General features: G+C 30.4%; 1 protein-coding gene across 4 annotated transcripts; it reads left to right on the forward strand.

The window, feature by feature from the left end:
- Nucleotides 1–424: 424 nt before the first annotated feature.
- Nucleotides 425–20,968, forward strand: LOC139499309 (glucosidase 2 subunit beta-like). 4 transcript variants are annotated; one of them, XM_071287977.1, is made up of 17 exons: nt 426–601; nt 5,052–5,174; nt 5,589–5,684; nt 6,409–6,466; nt 6,821–6,938; nt 7,389–7,452; nt 7,823–7,888; nt 8,512–8,596; nt 9,373–9,451; nt 10,115–10,273; nt 12,023–12,145; nt 12,686–12,763; nt 14,403–14,457; nt 14,815–14,884; nt 18,217–18,381; nt 19,528–19,627; nt 20,261–20,968. In XM_071287977.1, the coding sequence occupies exons 1-17, from the start codon at nt 502–504 to the stop codon at nt 20,399–20,401; spliced, it is 1,680 nt and encodes a 559-aa protein (XP_071144078.1). In that variant the 5' UTR covers nt 426–501; the 3' UTR covers nt 20,402–20,968. The 4 variants fall into 4 exon arrangements, with proteins under 4 accessions (XP_071144093.1, XP_071144078.1, XP_071144086.1 ...); XM_071287992.1 differs by lacking the exon at nt 12,023–12,145 and having other exon boundaries at nt 425–601; XM_071287985.1 differs by lacking the exon at nt 12,686–12,763.
- Nucleotides 20,969–22,447: the final 1,479 nt, after the last annotated feature.

Below are 22,447 nucleotides of genomic sequence, written 5' to 3' on the forward strand. Positions count from 1 at the left end.
CAAAACTCCTGTCCTGCCTATTTTTTTCAAATTTCATCCTAGCCCCCCCCCACCCCCCCCCTAAAAATCAAATGGTACCATTTGATTTTTATGGGGGGGCTAGGATGAAATTTGAAAAAAATAGGCAGGACAGGAGTTTTGAGTAAAAAAAAAAAGGCAGGATGAGACACTTGCAAAAAAAAAAAGTCAGGATGGCAATTTAGGTAAAAAAAGTCAGGATAAACTAAAAAAAAAAAGGCAGGACCGAATAGAGTGAAAAATAAAAAGGCAGGACAGAGATTACAACTAAAAAAAAATGCAGGACAATATTTTTCATCCTAGCCCCCCCCATAAAATTCAAATGGTAGCTCCCTTAGCGCATTCACTGTGGGCGCATTCAAATTATTGCGGTCATTTGTACTCAAGTTTGACTAAACTCCTGAAATTATCTCCCTTTAGTCCTTCTAAACCAATCGGTGTTTTCCATGTCGGCAACGTGAACTGATTAATAGAAGAAAGAAAATGAGAACACTGCACACATTTTTCATTATATTGGCACAGTTATTGTGTTCCAGTATCACAAATGCCACAATTGGTAGACCAAGGGGTGTCTCTATTTCAAGTGAGAATCCGCTGACAGTTTTTCAATTTCTTCTGTAAAAGGGGGGGTGGTCACTTTGTACAAAAACATAAACGTGGTAGATTCTGCTTTAGTGATAAGTATGATCCCCTACACACCTTGCTAGCTTGTACCATTTACTGTCTGAATGTCAAAGGAGCTATGTTCTGTGCCTTAGACTTCAGCCTGAATATTTGTCATATACTTGCCACTGGACATTATCATCGTGTAATGTGTTTTCGTACTAATAACAATTTTCACTGCTTACGGTTTTTACTGTTGAGTTTTTATTTAGGTGTTTACTCAGATTTAAAAAGCATGTCCTGTAGATTGATTTTAGGTATCTAGTTTTTTTGTCAATGATTTCTACGATTTTTTACTGTTTCCGATTACTTTGCGATTTTTGTATGTCAAAAAAACGGCGTCATATGTTTTCGTATGAAATAAAAATTGGATCAGTACACGGACAGGAAATGACTACAAAATCCGGAAATAAATTTTTTCTAAAGTCGTGGTTCTGGTGATCGCTTGAATCATAAAAAAAGTTATTAAATACTTTTCAGTACTAAAAATTACTAGTAAATAGTGTAAGGTTGGTGTTTCGTGTGATGAAATTTTTGAATTTTGATTAATTTTCAGATTGGCACCTGGTTTGTACAAAATACATTATTTTTTCTAAAATAAAATGCAGTTTTCAAAATTTATGATTAAATATAAAAAGTTAAGACTGTTTTCATCTTCATGTATCAAGGATGTATAAAAAAAAATTGTCAATGAAATATTGAATAGTTGGATTTTGAACAACCATTTTATATAAGAACCCTGCTAATTTTAACTCGATGGTTTGTAATTAAAACGGCCAAAAAAACACATGACAGTCATATGTCTTGAAGATCCGGTGTCTGACTTGCAAAAAACATATCTGGACTTTATTTTAACCCTTCAGAATTTTTTTCCACAACTATTCTAGTGATGCGTATTTTTGACATTAAATAAAAATGGCTAAATAGGTCAGTTTTATTTAATTTGTTCTAACGTCTTTAAAAAGCGACGTTGAATATGTTTTAAATATATCAAGTTGTAGTGGTGTTGTTGTTCTAAATATAGAAACAGAAAAACATGCCACAATGTACGCGTATGCAGTCGAAACCGACGAAATGTGGTTGATACGAAAACATATGACATACGAAAACATATGACACGACGATATGCAGAAACAATCAATCAACCACTGAAAGGGGCACTAGCTGTCAAAGTCATGTTTACTGATATGACTCAAATTATCATATTTTGATTTATAACATACATCCAATTTATAGAAAGTTTACATATTCAACTATCTCTGTCATCACGTGACTTTTACACTTAAGTTGTATATCATTAATGGCCGATTGATTATCAATGAAAGTGAACAGGGTACATAGATAAAACGGTCATAACTTTTTAGTTATAATGTATATTTTCCCTCCCAACCACGCGTTTTACAGTTAATAATTTTTTACAATTAAATATGTTTTAAGTTTCAGTTCAGAAATATGATTTCGTGCTTCGGAATAAGTTTGAAAATTGAGGTGACATAGCCACACAGCCTTCGTTGACATCTTCGTTAAAACTCGATAAAATTGCAATGGGACCTTTTTGTAAAATCAATTTTCTCAACTAATTTATTGTTACTTATATCCTACCAACCCTTTAAAAGATCGACAACATATTCATTTAAATGAAATCGCAAACCATATCAGTTCAGGTATTAAACTTTTTGCTTCGAAATTTGGTTGAAAAGTTCATATTTTGGCAGTTTTCAGTAATATTTTCAAAATGGCGGCCACTGTTGAGGGTTCACAACGACACGACATGCCGGTATTAATTTAGTTATAAATCAAAAAGTAATATTTAAAAAATTTATCAAAGGGTGTCTTTTTGAAGAAATTTCTTTTTTCACATGTTCTTCAATATATTTATTAGAAACAGTCTCTCACACTAAAAATAAAGATTTACATGCACTGACCATGCAGTTTACATGTACATTGTTAGCTTGGGGCGACATGGGAATATATATTTTTGAAGATTTGTACGGTGAAAATCAAAAAATTGTTAGATGCATGTCTTTTCAATAATTGTCTTACCTTAATGCAGCATAGAATTAAACATTGTTTCCCTCTGTTAAAGTGGATACATGCTATTTGTTTTGATAAAATTTCGAAGTTACATATATATAACAAAATGGCGACCAAATAATTTTCAAACGTAGACGATGTTCGACACTTATTTTGCACATGCAAATAATTCAATAAGATGTAACTGTTTGTATTGCAATTAAATATGACACGTTATTGTAACTCGTATGATAATCAAGGATAAAGCTAGATTGTAGAGATATTAATTAAGTCATCAACGTGATCAAAGAAAACAAACATGGCAACGTGGCCTAATCACGATGAAGTTTTGACAAGACCTAATATATATAATATATATTAGTATTATACAATTGTTTATGAAATCATTTTATTATGATATTTTATATTAACAAAAGGAAACCACGGATGGATGGTAACAAAGATGAAATATCTATATATATATATATTTTGAAATCATTACACGGGTAACCAGTACATTTTACATAATCCTAATTAAACCAGTCACATACAGAGTTATCGAACCTAATTATGACTGGAATAGTTGCATATGATATAAACATTTTACAATGCATAGGCTCAATAATACATGTGTGTATCAACATTTCGTCTGTATTTTAGTCTATACACTGTCTAATCAACCATTGGGGTGACCTTAGATGTCTGCAGAGAGTCACATAACCAGATATTAAAGTCATAAGAAACCTCAAATTAAAAAAAAATAATGCATATGTTTTTATAACTCAATGGATGGTTTTCGTTATAAAACTTATGTACATATACTTTTTTCTGAAGAAAATTCTTTAATTTGTTCATATTTAGAAGATGCAAAGTGACCTCAGTGTGACTCATCTTGTAAAAATCCAGTGATCGCAATACACATGGATGTCCTTAAAATAAACTATTATCTGATTGTACATGTTAAACATGTGCTCAATATCCATGCTTTTATGTTGATTGTTGACAAACAGGTGACAATCGTTAAACTTCAGCTTCGAAACACAAACTTTCATTACCTGCCATATTTGCAAAACAACACTGACCGATTGAAAAAAAATTGACGATTATACAAAATTTATGCGAAAAAAATTATTAAATTGTGCACAGAAGACTAAATTTGGAATAACATTATTTTTCACCGTTCACTATTCATATGACTTTAACATATATAAACCTAGATATCATTAGTAATATATTGTTATTATTGAGCTAGTGACCTAAGAGGGGGGATAGGACCTTTATCAGGACTCCTGGATCAGGTGTTTAAAAGCTCGGGATTTTGGGATTGACCCTTTTGGAATCTGGGAATTCTTTTTTTCCAATTTTGGGATGTCGGGATTTTTTTTTTTTTGTGTTTTTAAGCCCGGGATTTCGGGATTAGGACCCCTCCTACCCCCCCCCCCCCCCTAACCCCCTCACCTAATACGATATAAATGGGGTAAGTAAATTCCATAAGGGGTCGGAGTGATCCCCATATGTAATTTACTGACCCCAAATATATTGTATTAGGTCGCTAGCACACTTAAGTAACAAATTTATCTTACCAACTATCTTAACATGTGGTATTTAGACAAGTGGCCTATCAAAGTGAACTTGTTAGTCTTCATTACCATTAGTTTTAAGAACCTACTTTCATTGGTCTTTACAAAAACAAATGCTAACAATAACAACTTGTTAGCTTTAAATGTGTTTTGTGAATTTATTTTCAATCATTCATCATCAACTCCATCGTCTGTTGACCCCTTTCAGATTTTTCCTCAACACTGTGTTATTTTTATAAAGGTTTTCCTCAGCACTGTGTTATTTTTTATAAAGGGACGTAACACCACTAGTAACCGTGTATTGAAATAAGCCCCACCTACTAATCTAATACAGTATATACATGGTCTCAACAAAGTTGCTTATAACCAATAATCTAATAAAATATATCTTCAAAATATATGATGGTACCTAAAATGCACCTATTATGATAGTTTGTTCACCTTTGTCTAATTAAAAATCAGGCAAATATTTACATTCTGTGTTTATTTGGGAGATGTGTCCATATTTACAATCTAATTGTATAGTTTCACATGTAAATTTAGAATCCATATTGAATCTTAAAAAAAGATTATGCCAGTAGAAAATGAAATTAACTCAATATTCTCACATTAAAGCAATCAGAATGGTAAACATTCTATACAAGAGTTGATTTCATTAGTAATTAACAATAAATCTGGCACTGAACTAAAGTTAAATGTATATTACTCTCCTTTAGCAAAGAATGAAATTGTTTTACATTTACTTACATGACTTATTCAGGATATGTTCTTTTACAGTGGCATCATTGTATCAGCCAGCAGAAGATGGAACCTTTACCTGTTTAGATGGATCATCAAAAATACCATATGAGTATGTTAACGATGATTACTGTGATTGTAATGATGGCACCGATGAACCAGGTATGATTGAAAATGTGTCAAAGTAATAATAATGATGATCAAAATCATTTACTATGGCAGCGGCTTCATTATTATTTTTGAGTGACAATTTTATTAAATGTTTAACGAAATTCAAATTTTTATACAGGCTTGTATGTACACCTTGATCAAGCCAAAAAATCAAATATCCATGAATATATATTTTAGCGTAGAGTTTCCTGTATAAAACTGATATATCTAAATCTAGGAAAGAAAAGTTGTAGCACATTCTCTCAATATAAGTTTTGACTTTAATAATTACATAATATGCTGTTTTAAAGTTTAACAGACTATGTCTTGCTGTAATGGTAAATTCCACAGAGTATCAATTCGAAATACATGTCATGATTTTGTTACCTCTAGTCGTGACATTTATTTGTTTTTATTCCTTTATAGGTACTTCTGCTTGTCCTAATGGTAAATTTCATTGTACCAATGCTGGATATGTTCCATCTAACATATTGTCATCTAGAGTGAATGATGGGGTTTGTGGTGAGTTATGATAACATGTCTAAGAAGTTTTTTTTAGAATTACAAATTGTATCATAAATAATTAAGCTTAGTATTTTTTAACTGATTGATGTTTTTGATGATACACATGATACATGTTTTGCTATCTATGAAATCATCATTTCTGCATGAATTAAAGAAGATAAAAGGGAAAAAATCAATATAACAGCAACCTAAGGTCGTAACCAAAGATCATAACTAAAGAACATCTACAGGTCATTGTCAAGTTCACTGGCAATGGAGGCTTAACATTTCTTCAAAATCAAAAATGTTATGCATATGAAAGAAGTAAATTAATATTTAAGTGCAAATACTAATTATCATGATAATATAGCATAGAAGATTCAGTTACAGATGAAAGGACAAATTTTAAGAAATATACAGATCAAGAAATATTTGATCAATCTTTGCCTTCTTATACCAAAAACTATTTGTACCAATTGTACTTCCGTAATAAAACACACTTGTGTGGTAAGTCCAAGAAATAAATGCAGATATTTGGAATTTATTTAATCTTGAGTTTCTAACCTAGTCAGACGTTTTATTCAATGTTATGATTAATGTATATAAATCATTTCTCTGGATTACAGATAAGTATGTCTAAACAATTGACAACTCTTCTACAGATCTATCCATTGTATCACCAGTGAAGGCGATACACGGCTGAATACACATATTAAATATATATTATTTCTTCGAATAACAGATTGTTGTGATGGTACAGATGAAGATGCTGGCAGAATTGAATGTGTCAATAACTGCAAGTAAGGAAAAACATTTTTTTAAAGATAAAAAAATCTTCTTTTTGATTTTTTGAACACGAGAAATGAAAAAATATAGAACATTCAGGAAAAGATTTGTTTATCTAATAATTTTTAGATAAGTAATTTTGAGAAAGAGTAAGCAAGCTTTTCTGCTCAGAAGCTTTATATAAAAATAATGATGATAACAATTGTTAATTAATAACTGGTACATCAGTATGATTGATCGGCAAAGCATTCTTGAAAATTCAATTAAAAAGTCATGAGTCACATAAGCTTAAAAAACTATATTAACATTAAAAAGAATGCTTTCTGAAAAATCATTCCAACTCATTAGTACCACATATTTGTTTACAGGGAACTTGGAAAGAAATTGAAAGAAGAACAGGATAGAACCAGGAAACTTCAACAGGAAGGTTTCGAGAAACAGAAAACTTTCTCTGACGAAGGCAAGAGAGTTCATGAGGAGAAGATTGTAAGTTTTTATAAGAACTATTTTAATCTGACAGTAAGGACCAGACTAGAATAGATTTTTATATGACCACAAAAAAATTGCTTTCTTATAATGCTATTACGTCGGTGTCTTTGTCTTCAAATGAAATTTGGTGTCCTGACAATAACTTTAATCTAAATGTATGGATCTCTAGGAACTTTAAGGAAAAGGTTCAATACCCCAAAAGGAAGATTGGGATTGTTTTTGGAGCTAATGGCCACAACCTCTAAGATTGTATCCAGCTGCGTTCAGTGAACTAGTTTTTTTGTTTTTTTTTATTTTTTTTATTGCCACAGAGATGGCCATTAGATTGAAGCATTATTTTCAAGTTTTAAGAATAAATTTCATAGAATAGAATAAAATTTTTGCTATATATTATCTTCACATTGAAGCATTAGTCTTTATATTTCTATCACTGTTTATCTATTTTAGGCTAGACAAGCAGAACTTGAAAAAGAAAGAGAAACTTTAGAAGTTACAGTAAAAGATTTAGAAAGCAAGTATCGTCTTCATACTCTTTTATATCCACAGATTTTTGTTTCTGCTTAACTTGTTGTAGTTCGAAATAAGTAGGCCTGTAAACTTTAAATGTAAGTACTGTCATTTTTGATGAATCCAATATACAGTCTTAATCTGATAGAACGGAAATGTGTCCTAGTAAAGGATGAAATATATTGGTTAATATATGGTTTGAAATTTAGATAACTTTTATTTGTAATACATGTACTCTTTCACAGGTAACACCTGCCTCATATTAGATATAATTTAGAAAGATAATAGTTCTTCTGAAAACTATATATAAATTTTGGAAAAACATTGGTAAATTATTTATGGTTGTAAAAATGACAATCAACTTGATTTTATAGCTGCTAAATTAGAAGCTGAAAGTCCAGAAACAGAAGCTAAAGACAAACACCAAAAAGCTTGGGATGGTAAGTAGTAATGTTAATAAATAAGATGAACATGTATTCAAGTGAATATGATGATATATGTTAATGAGACAGTAACTAAAGAAATTGAAACCAGACAACATCTAAAACTCAAAAGGTTTTCAACAGTACATGTAAAGTGTTTGTAGCATGTGTCAAGGTCTAATTGCCTGAGTAAAGACTAGTTGTGAAAATAAAGCGAAAGAAGTTAAAAATGTGTAAAATATAGTTGGAAATCCCATACAAACTCCAATTCAGTAGTCAAAGTGTTGATGTGATCAGAATCTATGTAAGAAATGGTATATCATGATAAGATTGACAAACCCGGTCTGGTTAATCATCACTGGAGCTTTATATGTGGTAGTAGTTGTTTTGAACTATTAAAAAAAAATATGCTTCAGTCAATTCTATTTGTCAGCAATTATGCAAATGTACCTTTATACTCATTTTAAAGTAGGAAGATAGAAATAATACCAATGTTTTGAGAGGTTAAATAGATGAGCAGGTTCTTTTAAGATAATAATGGATTTTGCTTCAAACAGTTCAAGCTACAGCTCATATTTGCACATATATATTGATACTCTGAAATTGTAATTTCTGGAGAGAAAAAACAATTTGTATTATAGAACTAAAAGCTGAAAGACAAGCAAAGAAAGAAGTTGAAGCAGCCTCATTGGCTTTTAAAGAATTAGACACTAATGGCGACAACAGGTAAATCATAGTAATGAATGAATACTTTATTATATATTAACTAAGCTATAGCAAAAAAAAAAACATATTTTCAATATGAAAAATGATGCTTATCACTATTTTGGTGTATTTTTCCTCTGAAAATTATTGCAAGAAACTAGAGACGCATGTGCAGTTGTCAATATAATGTAAACAATGTCATAGGCTAAATAGCATTTAAAAAAATTATCAATAGCTTTCAAACCCTAGGATGTTTCTCATCTCATGGCTGTTGCTCTTCAATGAAATTGTAGCTGAGATCCAAGCTCTCCTTTGAAAATCCATCAATAATTTATAAATATTCAAACTGCTCAACTTAAGAATTTAGATTTCGCAAGTCTATCAACATCACAAGTGATTTCTTGTATTATATTGCCAAATCAAAATCCTTAAGAAATTTGTCCAATAAATAACTTTCGTAAGTGATTACTGAAATAATTGACCACAAAAGCAAGGGATAAAAAAGTGAATATCTTTGTTGGTCTGAAACAATTAAAGATTACAACCTTTTTGGGCAACAGTTGTATCACTAATTTTTTATATATTGTATTTTGGTTTTCGTGCAGGGAAAGGGATTAGCAAAGACTGTTAAATGGGGATTTACTTATTTTGATTTCTAAGGTTGACTTTTAGGAGCTGTATATTAAAGAATGTTTTTTTTTTAAACTTGTTAGAAGTTATAGCCAAAAGTGACTATATTTGTTTTCATTTCTATGTTGATTTCTTTGAAATAATTGACCTTGTTATTTTTATTACAGTATTGACTTACAGGAGATCATAGCCCACCCTGAGTTTGATATAGATTCTAATAGTGTCGTGTCTGAAGAAGAGGCAAAGGTATACAAACTTAAAGGAAAAGTGTAATAATTGTTAAATATAGAATATCTGTTTTTCTGTGATAAACTTTTATCTTAAAAACAATGAAAAGGGTCCCATGGACACATATGCCAGTCGTAAATGTCTTAAGAGAGGGAGCAGGACTTTTTTTCGGGACGTCGTGATCAGGTATTTTTAAGCTCATGATTTCGAGATGGCTCCTTTAGATATCTGGGATTTTTTTTTTCGAATTTTGGGATGTCGGGATCTAATGACTATTTTTAATGACTATTTCTTTAAATTTCAGGATTTCATGTTTTAAGCACGGGATTTCGTGATCAGGACCCCTCTGTCCCCCCTCTCTTAATACTAAACTTATATATCCTGTCTTCATGAAAGTGTAGAAATAAGAGATTTCAATTTATAAGTAAGACTAGGAGGAAGATATTTAAAAAAAAAATGTCTATTTCCTTGGTACAACTTTTAAAACAACACAAGAAGATTACTCTGGAGGAAGGGATCGGATTAAAGACCATGAATCCTCACGAGGGTCTTCTAAGGTTTGTCAACATGAGAGAGAATTGATATATTAACAGGGTAATACATTATAAACTAATAATTGAATAGTTTCGATAATTTGCATACTTTCAACATTTAGTAACTCTTTGGTATTTTATAAAACAGGAACATTTAGAGGATAAGGAAAGTGTTGATCATGACACATTTACAAAAGACATTTGGCCTCATGTCAAGGACATTTACAAGAAACCTACAACAGAGGAACCTCCACCAGAGGTAGATCCATCAACTGAGGCAAGAGGAGAGGAGGATCAAACAGAACAGGTAAACTACCTACCATTCATAGAAGGTGGTGATAGCTATATAAAATCCACACATGGTTGGTTTATGATCATTCTTAAAGAAGTAGTGTCTACAGTTATATCAGTTGATTATTAATTTTTTAGATAGATTCACTTTACTGAGCTATTTCACTGAAGTGTTTTATTAATTTGGAAGTTAAATGATGAGTTAACAAGTTATGTACTTTCAAATATAATATATTCACAACACCACTTTGATAGCTGTGTTTGCTTTTAAATTAATTAGAATGATTCATGTTAAATATAATTACCTTTTTTCTGAAACAATTCAGTGGAATAGCAGTTGGATTTTATTTACAGAAAACTTGCTTGTACTGAATTCCAAGGAACTTGTGTGATTTAGTTAGTTACATGTTTCTATTCAGAGAGATATGAAAGGGAAAAAAACACTTCCTTATTAGCATATATTTAAAGCTGTTCCAAAATTAATCAGCAGGAGGATGAAAGGCACTGAAATAAATTAAACATTGGTGGTTGCATTTCTCAGAATTTTGTAAGCATCAATGAAGTAAGGATAGTACCTTCCATGACCCTGATGAGTTTAATTCTGGAACTACCTTTTCCATATACAAAATAAACAAGTACAAGTTTTCTGTATTTTGTTTTGTTTTTATTTTATGTTTATTCTATTTAATTGTCAGAATCTCATTTACTAAAATTTAAAAAAAAATGGAACAAATATATTGATTCTGCTTATTCCCTTTAGCTTGATAAATGCTCTATGGGGGAAAATAACATTACAAGTCAACATGATTTTCAAGCTGTCTCCCATTTATAGATATTGTGGATAAACAAATTTAAAGGTGTTTGTCAATAGTTATTTTCCTCAAGATTTGCAGTAACTGAACACAAAATGGTCTGGATTTCTTATGGTTTTGATTTGATGCATGTATTCAATTAATTTGTTGGTTAGAAAAAAACTGATTTTTATCAGAGAAAAAAATAAACATAAAATGAACTCATCATATAAATCATTAATTCCCTGTAACATAGTTCTTTCATTACCATACATACACTACACCTTTAGTTCGGCTTTCTGTTTTTGGTAAAAGGTATATATACACATCTTGTATTAATACATTATAGAACATAGAAATCATGTATAATTGTATTAGTTATATTACGTCTGTTCAGACAAACAACATCGTCATCATCTTCTACGTAATCTTTAAGACAATATGGAATCTGTTGTTTCCCTTACTACATATGTTTTTTTTAAGTAATATTTTATTTTCCAAAATGTTTATCTGGTCGTCAAAAAGATGTCATGCTCATGTCTTTCGTATTTTATGTTATGTAAACAAAAATTGTTATACCTTATAAAAAAAAAACCACTTTTTAGGCCATCTTCCTAACTCATATGATTTACATAAATTGCTTTCAATGCTTAAGACCTCCAAAATATGGTAAACAAAGATGTGAAATTCCTTTTAGGAAAATTAATACATTTCACTACTGAACAATTTATAGCATAACCATAAAAAGAAAATTGGTTAATAATTGGCTAGATTTACAGATGCAATTTTTATTTATGAAGGATATAAAGAAATGGGAATTAACTGGATCTTAAGTAAATGCCTAATTTTGTTTGACCTTGAAAAAATTGAAAAAGGTCTAGTAGGTCAAACAAAATACTCATTTACCTAATCTCCAGTCAGTAACTATATCAGCAGTGTATGAAACAATTATTTATAAACATAACTTAAAACAGATAGAGCCTCCTGCCCCTGGGCAACCACCATCCCCCCCAGATGAGGTGGACGAGGACGGGGAATACGATGATGATGAAGATGAAGATGATGACAATGATGTAGATGAACCAGGTGTCAATGATGTGAGTCTACTTTCACTTTCAGTTTAGTACACACATGTGCAGCTGAAATGGAAATGCTTACTAACCGTGGGAAAGGCTACTAATCTTTTTATATTCATTCATTTTATTGACTTCTTTTTGCCTATTTTTTAATTGAGGTTTTATACTTGAGCATACACCATAACATTTTGGTTTAGGTTTACAGATACTGATTGAAGTAAAATAATATATGATAATTTTATTTTTTTGCTATTTACAATTTTTGCATGTTTTGTCGATTTAAAGGTTAACAATGCTTAAAATTTTGATTCAGGACAGGAATGGTAAAAAAAACCAGAAACATCTGTTACAGTGCTATTTTATACTATAAAGATGTTCAAACAAACAGAAAATTGAAATGATAATGGAATTTGCTACAAGTTGCAGTTCAAAGTAATTTGAACAAAGGATTAAAAAATATAACTGATACATTGCCTTTTAATGAGGATACAACATATATATGTAAAAGTATAATATTCAAAGTTAATGTTCAAAATATAACATTGGATTTGTGTACAATAGCAAACAGTACCAACTGTTCCCATTACTGACAGAATAGAAGGGGAACCAGAATTGATTCTTGATAAGCCTAGCGAGGAGGTATAATGGTGTCAGATAGATAGAAACTCCTGCCTGCTCCCAGATTTGTGTTTTGACTATGCGCATCAATCAGTGTAGTAAAGACATTTTATTTTATAAAGTTTTTTTTTATAGGAAATAGAAATAGAACTTTTATAAATATACTTTTTTATGGAAATGATTTCCATTACATTGACCATGTATTGAAAAGTGTTCTCTCATTACGGGTTTTTCTGCCATAAAGAACCTTACCTTAACGAAGCACACATAGTTTGAATTCATTTGAAGTACCAAAGCATATGATCTGACCATATTTGAATTGCAAATTAACTCCAAAAATGTAATACTTTAAAAAAAATAAAAATTGAAAGGCTTCCAAAACAAATACTTTATATTAAAACTGTATGATGCTATAGTCGAAACACAAACCCAGCATGATTGGTCGAGAAAGTCAGCTTTTATGTTATGTTATTTTTTGTTTTGAATGTATGTTGGCTTGAAGGTATATTGGCCTTGTCAGATAGATCCTATCAGGACAAACTATTGCAGCAAATTACAAATAAGTAATAAATAATTTAAATGTCAGTTTTTTTGCAGAGAAATGTCATAATCTTAGATTTGTTCTGTTCAAATTCAAAACTTAGAATTGCTGATTATACTGCTGTGATGTTTGCTGCATGATGGAGTTGTATGCTAATGTGATTGTTGCATAAAATAATTAGATTGAAACAAAGAAAAAGATAACTGCATGATATAAAAATCAAAAGATTGACCTAAATGAGTTGATATAGTATAAATTAGCTCATGGTTCAAGCAAAGGCACAGCAGTGGTGAAAAGAAGGGAAATGTATTTAGATTTTTGGGGCAAAAATAAAGAATGTTAGTTATGAATCTGGCATTGATTAGAATGTGCATTGTAGTTTTATATATATGCATGATGAGGTTAACATATAAGCATGGTATTAATAATCATCTGTCAGTTGTTGTAAGAGTTTTCAAATGACAAGAATTCAGGTAATTTGAAAAACATTTATCATTTTCAATTTATTTGTTTTAAAAAAAAATATAAATGACTTGAATCAAAAATTTTAAGTTTGTTTTATGCTAAAATAGATATACATGAGAATTTATAATTATATGTTTTGGTATTTCAAAATTAAATTTAAAACAGATCTTCAGTTGAAAAAATAGGATAGTTAGGGTTATTGTTTTAAACTTCTCTGGAAACAATTATTACGTGAATTTTACAAAAGATTATTGCATTTAAATCTGTCCTGTCTGTCATTATATGTAAAAGCTGCAGAATATAATTCTTATAGTCCACATGCCAATGTTTGTTATGTGTGGACCATACATGTACAAATTTCAGAAATAGCTTTTTGAACTTTGGTTCAGTAGTTATATTTATAAATACTTGTACGTGTAAATAAAAAATAGAAAATAACCTGTAGAGATGTTTTAGTTGATGTAATTATATATAGGTCACTTTTAGTTTATGGGCAGGGACAGAGTAAAAAATGTATTAAACAAGGTACTGCTATAGAGGCATTGTTCTTAAATTGAAAGGTTCCTTACCAGTTAATGCAATTCTTTCATGGTAGTAATAAAATGTTATATGCATACTCTTGCCTAAAACCATTATATACTTTGCATTTTTCAGAAGGATGAAGACAGTATGCCAGAATATGATGAAGAAACAAAGAAACTGATAGAAGGTTAAAATTATTCACAAATAAGAAAATGACTCTTGATATAATAAAAACTATAAGAGATATAGATATTACACTACCAGAGATTTTCCTAAAAGGTGTCTATATGATAAATAAAAGTTACACAAAAGAAGGTCATACCAATCATGAATTTCTTTGATTCAAATAAAAAACGCTATATCTATGTCAAGTAATGAACAAATGGGTTATATATAAATTATTTTGACATAAAGGGCATAGAATTATGTTAAATTTACAATCTGTGTCAAATTATTCAGAAAAAAGAAGTAAAACAAAATTGCCAATTAGATTTTTTTTTTAAAAGTGCATGTTAAATCAATATAATGTTCTATTACATTTCAGCTGCTGATGAAGCAAGAAAGAACTATGATGAAGCCAACAGTAAATTAAAAGAACTAGATAATGAACTCTCGTAAGTTTTGTATCCAGGTTTACCAAGACAGTGCACTGATGCCAGAGTTATTGCCTTTTTTCTTATGTCTGTTAATACTTTTGGAGCTTAAAACATGCAACCTCTGGCCAAACTGCACTAGTCTCGATCACAGGATATTTACTAACATTAATATGAGATTTTTCAACCAATTTATCCAGATCTGTGGGTGATTTTCCTACCAATTTATCATGATTTCTATGGGATTTTTCAACTAATTATCATGATTTGCAGGAGATTGTCTAACAAATTTGAACAGACTTCATGTTTAACCCCGCCGCATTTTTGCGCCTGTCCCAAGTCAGGAGCCTCTGGCCTTTGTTAGTCTTGTATTATTTTAATTTTAGTTTCTTGTGTACAATTTGGAAATTAGTATGGCGTTCATTATCACTGAACTAGTATATATTTGTATAAATAAACCAATTGTTCAGACGTTTCGGCCATTGGCCTTCTTCAGTTATTTATTATTCCTCTAAACTACATGGCTGACATTTCTTTTTTCAAACATTGAAAAGATGTTATAGATAAATGTCCTTGGAAACATCATGACGTCATAATACTCTAACGTCATAATAACATGACGTCACAATACTTTTGTATGAATGAAAGTTAAATTATATAAGTTTTGATCAATTAAAGTCATTCCTTTTTAACGTTAATTCCAAATGGTCTAATTGTATTTAATTTTTGCATCCATTGTGCCTCAATATATCTCCTGTAATTTGCGGATTTATCGTAAATCTGTTGCAGAACCTGAACTGTGATGTCCTCTTTACAATGATCCTCTTGGTTAAAATGTTCTGCCACAGCTGTATCTCTATCATGTCTGATATCTGCTAGATGCTCTTTTATTCTTTCGTTGAGTGATCTTTCTGTTTCTCCAACATAGACATAGTGGTTACATTTTTCACAGTGAAGTCCATAAATAAGGTTCACCAGTTGACATCCATGAATGTTCTTTTTGAGGTTGAATGTTTTATCTCCGAGTATAATTTTTTCTTCATGTCTTTCAATATCGCAAACTTCACATTCTTCTTTACCTGTTTTGTTGCTGTTGTAGTTAGTACATTTTTTGGTGATCTTATTTAGTTTTCCATGTACAATTATGTCTGCTAAGTTTCTATCTCTTCGATAAGCTACTAGTGGTGGTTCTGGAAATATTTCTTTCATCAAGTTACAGTTATGTAAAATATTAATTCTTTTTTTCACAATGTCATGAATATCAGGTAGTAAATCAGTAAAGGTTACAACAAGAGGTATGCGTTCTGATGTTTTTTTAATTTTATTTTTTCTCTGTAATAACTCTTTTCTATTTAAGTCGTCTGCTCTTTTTAGTTGGTTTTCAATAAATTTTCCATTATAGCCTCTTTTTCGCAGTTGTAATTTTAGTTCTTGTCTATGTTTTTGATAGTCATCTTCATTTTCACAAATTCTTCTTAATCGTAATGCTAAACCATAAGGAATTGCCTTTTTTACATTTTTTGGATGGCATGATTTGCTGTGAACATATATATGTTTATCAGTTGGCTTTGTATAAAGGTCTGTTGTTAATTTACTATTTTTTATTTTCACAAGTGTATCTAAGAATTCAATCTGTTTGCTGTTGTACCTAAGTTCCACCTTTATTTTGTCATTTATTGAGTTTGCAAAGTCCATAAATTCTTTGAGTTTTTGTTCGCCATGAGTCCAAATTCCAAAACCATCATCAATGAAGCGTTTATAAAACAATGGTTTCTCTTTGAATTTTTCCAGTGCTTTGTCCCATTGTCGCATATAAGTACAAGCAAATTTTTTTCCTAGTTTTGACCCTATAGCCACACCTTCATTTTGCAGAAAATCTCTGTCAATCAATTTGAAGTTATTCCCCTCTAAAACTAATTTTATCATTTCTAGGATATCATTGGTTGGTATTTCTTTATTTCTTCTGGTGTCAAGAGCTATTTTACATGCTTTTATTCCTTCTTCTCTAGGAATAGATGGGTATAATTTTACAACATCGAAACAAAACAATATGCTGTTTTTTGGTATTGGCTGTTTTACTTTTGAAAGTATATTTAAAAAATCGGTAGTATCTCTAATATAACTTGGTGAGTTGATAACATAGTTATCTAGTTCCTTTTCTGCTATTTCTGCAATTTTTTCAGTGGCAGTACCTATCCCATTAACTATTGTTCTGTATGGTTTGTTCTGTTTGTGGATTTTTGGGTTGCCTTTTAATTTTGCTGGATGTGGATGTTTTGGTATCAAATAAGTTTTCATTTCCCCAGAAATTGATCCCTCTTTTTTCATTCTATTTACTAATGATTTTACCTTTTTTGTAATTTGATGTGTCGTGTTTTGCTCTGTCTCAGAATAAGTATCATTGTTTGTTATTTCCTCTTCTAGTTTCTTAAAATATTCTTCTTTGTTGATAACTACTATTCCTGATCCTTTATCTGCCGGCCGTATAACTATATCATCATCTTGTAAAATATCTTTAAGAGCGTTTTCTTCTTTCTTTGTAAGATTTATTGATTTGCGCTGTTTCAGACCATTCATGACATCTCCTTTAACTACCTCTATGTAAGTATCTAACCAGATGTTTTTTCCTGGTTTAGAGTATTATGACGTTTCCAAGGACATTTATCTATAACATCTTTTCAATGTTTGAAAAAAGAAATGTCAGCCATGTAGTTTAGAGGAATAATAAATAACTGAAGAAGGCCAATGGCCGAAACGTCTGAACAATTGGTTTATTTATACAATTATAAAAGGTATGTTCCCTATTGGAATTTTGAAAACAAGGATAGTATATATTTGTTTAGGGGCCAGTTGAAGGACGCCTCCGGGTGCGGGAATTTCTCGCTACATTGAAGACCTGTTGGTGACCTTCTGCTGTTGTTTTTTTCTATGGTCGGGTTGTTGTCTCTTTGGCACATTCCCCATTTCCATTCTCAATTTTATTGTTTGAGATTTTCTAAACAATTTATCCAGATTTGTACACATTTTTATGCCCCCACCTACGATAGTAGAGGGGCATTATGTTTTCTGGTCTGTGCGTCTGTTCGTCCGTTCGTCCGTCCGTTCGTCCGTCTGTCCCGCTCCAGGTTAAAGTTTTTGGTCAAGGTAGTTTTTGATGAAGTTGAAGTCCAATCGACTTCAAACTTAGTACACATGTTCCCTATGATATGATCTGTCTAATTTTAATGCCAAATTAGAGTTTTTACCCCAATTTCACGGTCCACTGAACATGGAAAATGATAGTGCGAGTGGGGCATTCGTGTACTGAGGACACATTCTTGTTTAACCTATTACATATTTTTATGTATTTTCAGATCTATAAAGTCTTATTTAGAACAAGATTATGGACCAAATCGAGAATATGCAATTTTACAAGACCAGTGTTTTGAATATACTGATAGAGAATATACATATAAATACTGCCCATTTTCAAAGGGTTCACAGCGACCTAAAAATGGTGGACATGAAACTAGTTTAGGGTATGTAATCTTTAGATTTATGAAATGTCTTATTGATTTATTATCTGCTATTAAGATTGTCATACAAGTATAAGTTATGAGTAGATTAGAATGAAATTATTATTTTCTAAAACAGAAAAAAAAAATAGTTCTAAACATTTGTTTTAACATTTACACAAAACACATCCCCAGACAATTTTTTGAGGTATTCAAGACACATATGTTTTGTTAATTCATCCATTTTGCAAAATTTCATTAAACTTATCACATTATAAGATTGAACAGATAAATATGTATGAAGTTAGCAAAAGTTGTGCCCCTTTGAACAGTATTGCATAGACCTTGTCTAGTATATACATTGTTGCTTGAATTTCTACATGCTTTGTTTGGTGTTTGTGAATTTTTTTCATATGATAAGATGGTATAAAGCTCTCTTTCTATTTCTCCAACATTTTGTACTACCTCAGTACATGGAATGTTAACATCTGTTTATGTAGGTTTTCCTTAAAAGATAGTCGTTACTAAAACTGCTAAATTAACATCTTTTTCAATGAAATTATCTTAAATGTTGTCAAAAGTGTTGTAGATTTGTTTTCATAATATTGAGTTAAAGAGGATACTTGGCAAAATTATTCTTGATTCTGAGCTGACCTGTGAATAGTCTTACTAAATGGCATGGACTTAACTAGAGTCAGCCAAGTTTGGGATCAAACCCCTGGCCTCCTACACTCATGGCAAGCAAAATGTGTGTGTGTGGGGGGGGGGGGGGGGTGGCGGTTCTTCACTCATACATAAAAACTGAAAAATTTGATCATTACAAATGACATCTTTTGGTTTTGATGCAATTTATTCAATTACTTCTGTTTGTTTTTTTTAAATTATCTGCATAAAATGTGTTTTATACACCTGTTTTGTGGTAAATATGTTCCATACAACTATTAAATCAACCATTCTTTATATTATATGTTTGTCATATACAATTAGACAACCTTTCTGCACAACTTACTCATTTATTTTGCATAAACTAATTAACCATTGATGTTTAATGTGTATATTTCTCAGCTAGATAATCATTCTTACCACAAAATACCTCATTGTCAGATTTAAATTTTGTACGCATTCCATTATTTTGTAATCAATGAATGTTATATATCTTCCTTTATTCAGGAATTGGGGTAATTGGGCTGGCCCAGAAAATGATAAATATTCTATTCAGTTGTATGAGAAGGGACAGAACTGTTGGAATGGTCCTGATAGATCTGTTAAGGTAAAGTTGTTTGTCTTTTTCGCTGTAATTTTTCAGAAGAAAAAGTTGAACTTATGCAATCTAGTATTCACTTATAAAATAAAAAAAGCACAGGAAAACTTAAAATGTCAGGTTCATGAAAAGGAAAAACATAATTTTACTCATGAATTTTTGTCCATCTATTTAAGTGAAAATATATAGTGGATTTATAATTTGCATAAGTCATATACCAAAACAAAGTTTGCTTAAATAATGAGACTGGTTTGCTTAAATAATGAGACTGTTCCAGTTAATTAATCTTATTGATGTACACAGAAGGGAAAGCTTTGTATTTATATAAAAAAATCACAGAAGTAATGGATGACACCCTATAAGAAAACAAATTAATGAGAAAACTTATTAAAAAAAATACCAGCAAGAACTCTTGCTATTTGAGAAACAAAATTTAATCTGTACTGTATCACTATCAGAAAAAAGTAATTAGCCAATTCAATACTTCCATTTTATAGAAATTGAAAATTAGCAAAGTAAGTTTTTTTATTAAGAATGAAGAATACTGGATTGGGAATTTATTTTAAAATAACATGTAGGCTAAAAATATTTGTCTTGGAATACATCAGGTACTGTAAAATAGCTGATTTAATCTCATTTCAGGTACATTTAAAATGTGGTTTGGAGCACAGACTATTAAGTTCCAGTGAACCCAGTAGATGTGAATATGCTTTTGAATTTGAAACTCCATGTAGATGTTCACAGCCTTCAGGAGGAACAGCTCAACCCCACGATGAACTCTAATCACCAATATTTTCACTTGTTTATATGGGTTTTTCTTCTTGTTTTTGTATTTTTGATAAAATTATTATTATTTTTTACAAGTTATTTTGATTATGGTTTATTTTAACTTTCAAGAAATGAAATAATTGAATGTTCAAGTTAATTGAGAGGGAAAAAAAGGATTTTTTGGGCTGTTTCTGAATAAAATATTGATATTTAAATCTACTTAAATTTTTGTACATTTAAAAAAAACTATTGTGAGTAAAGGCCGCTTGATAAACACTTTTATTTTTATTTGATAACATGTGCAGTGAAGATGTCATTTCTGAGTGCTAAAATAACTGAAGTTCTTAAATTTCCTTATAGTGGTACATACATCTTGATTTTTCTTTTAAATAGAAGCTTGCATGAATATTTCCCAACTTAGTTCTTTTTTCATAGCACTTTAAATAAAACCTCAGAAAAGTACCAATTGAAATAGAACGGGATTGTCAGTATGAAGTATATTTGGTAACTAACATTCACTTGTTAAAGAAGAAAATAAAATAAAATCAGATATATTTCTTTGAATTAAAAAATATTCTGATATTGTGATTTATTCTTTGTAGTAATATATTTGTTTTACCAGAGTATGAAATATAAATTTATAATTCTGTCACCATCATTTACTTAAGGTTGCAGAATAATTCTCAAAGAATGCACACATTACAGTGAATAGCTCATTTGATCATATAACTCAGTGGTCCTTTCATATTGCATATATAAATTAACATAGTCAATACATGTTGGATTTATATTAAATATGCCAAGTCAGGAATGTGACAGTTTTTTTTCCATTCGTTTACTATTTTTGAGTTTTTGATTTTGCCATTTGATAACCAACTTTCCTTTTTGAAATTTCCTAGTTATTTTATTTTTTATTACCATGTTTTGTCTTGAGTGATCCAGGTCTTGGACTAAAACGAGTTTTAACAGTTTGCACTTATTATAGTAGAAATTTCGATAAATATATTGGTACTGCTTTGAAAGTTGAATGGTTAAGTGTTTGCCTAGTGTTGCATATCTAAGGTTATATTCCTTGAAATTGGTGTTTGCTTCCTCACCTTCTAGACTAGCTGTATTCAGATGAAAGAGTAAAGCATTTCGACCTATTTAATTATTGTGGTGTAGTATATCTGTCAGCAGCATAACCTTACAAGCTAGGACATACCAAGTCTTGTTCAGTGCGGGTCTACTACAAAGTAGGGTATATATTGATGATTTTAAAGGATGTATTCTTCTGACTTTTCAGTCTCGTTCAGTCTCGTTTAAATCTCGTTCTTGAATAATTTCGAAAAACATGTGATACAAGTGGAAAATATCAATGAATCTTAAAAATATCATAAGCAAACATAATTCTGTGAAAAAATTGTGTATTTACAATGAATGGTTTTTGAGTAATCCAGTTTTCAAATTTTAAGACCAATAAAGTCAGTATTTTTAGCCAAAGTTTTGAGAAAATGGGTGAGGGATACAAAAAATGATTTTACAAGAATCATGTACATCCCATATCATTTTTGTCTTTTCAAATTTCTTAGATATGCATTTTTTCAATCATGTATAACAAAAAAGTTGAAATAATATGCATTGTATTCTTAAAACTGAGAAAAATCACAAAAATACAAAATTGACAGCATGGTAAATTTTACACAAAAAAGTGTCAAAATATGATAAAACTTTCTTATATTAACACCTACCTATAGTTTTCTTGTGTAAAATATATTCAGATTGGTCCTCTTCATCTTTATAGAAAGTATGAAAAAAAGTTTAATTGTGGAACTGTGATTTTTTTCACGATAATAGCCCAAAAATAGGTAAAAATTGGTGAAAAATGGGAAAAACATCAAAATTGGACATTTCAAAGGGCTGTAGCAAAAAAAGAAGTGCACCACCATATGATTTTTTTCTTCACCAATTATTTTGTTACAGTCTTATAAACCCAAAAAAGTTTAATTTCTAGAAATTTTTGGCTCCTCAGATGTGTACATCCTTAAATATAACATTTGCAATATACTTATAATTAAGTTT

This window comes from Mytilus edulis, chromosome 1 (genome assembly GCF_963676685.1).
Source record: "Mytilus edulis chromosome 1, xbMytEdul2.2, whole genome shotgun sequence".
Classification (NCBI taxonomy): Eukaryota; Metazoa; Mollusca; class Bivalvia; order Mytilida; family Mytilidae; genus Mytilus; species Mytilus edulis.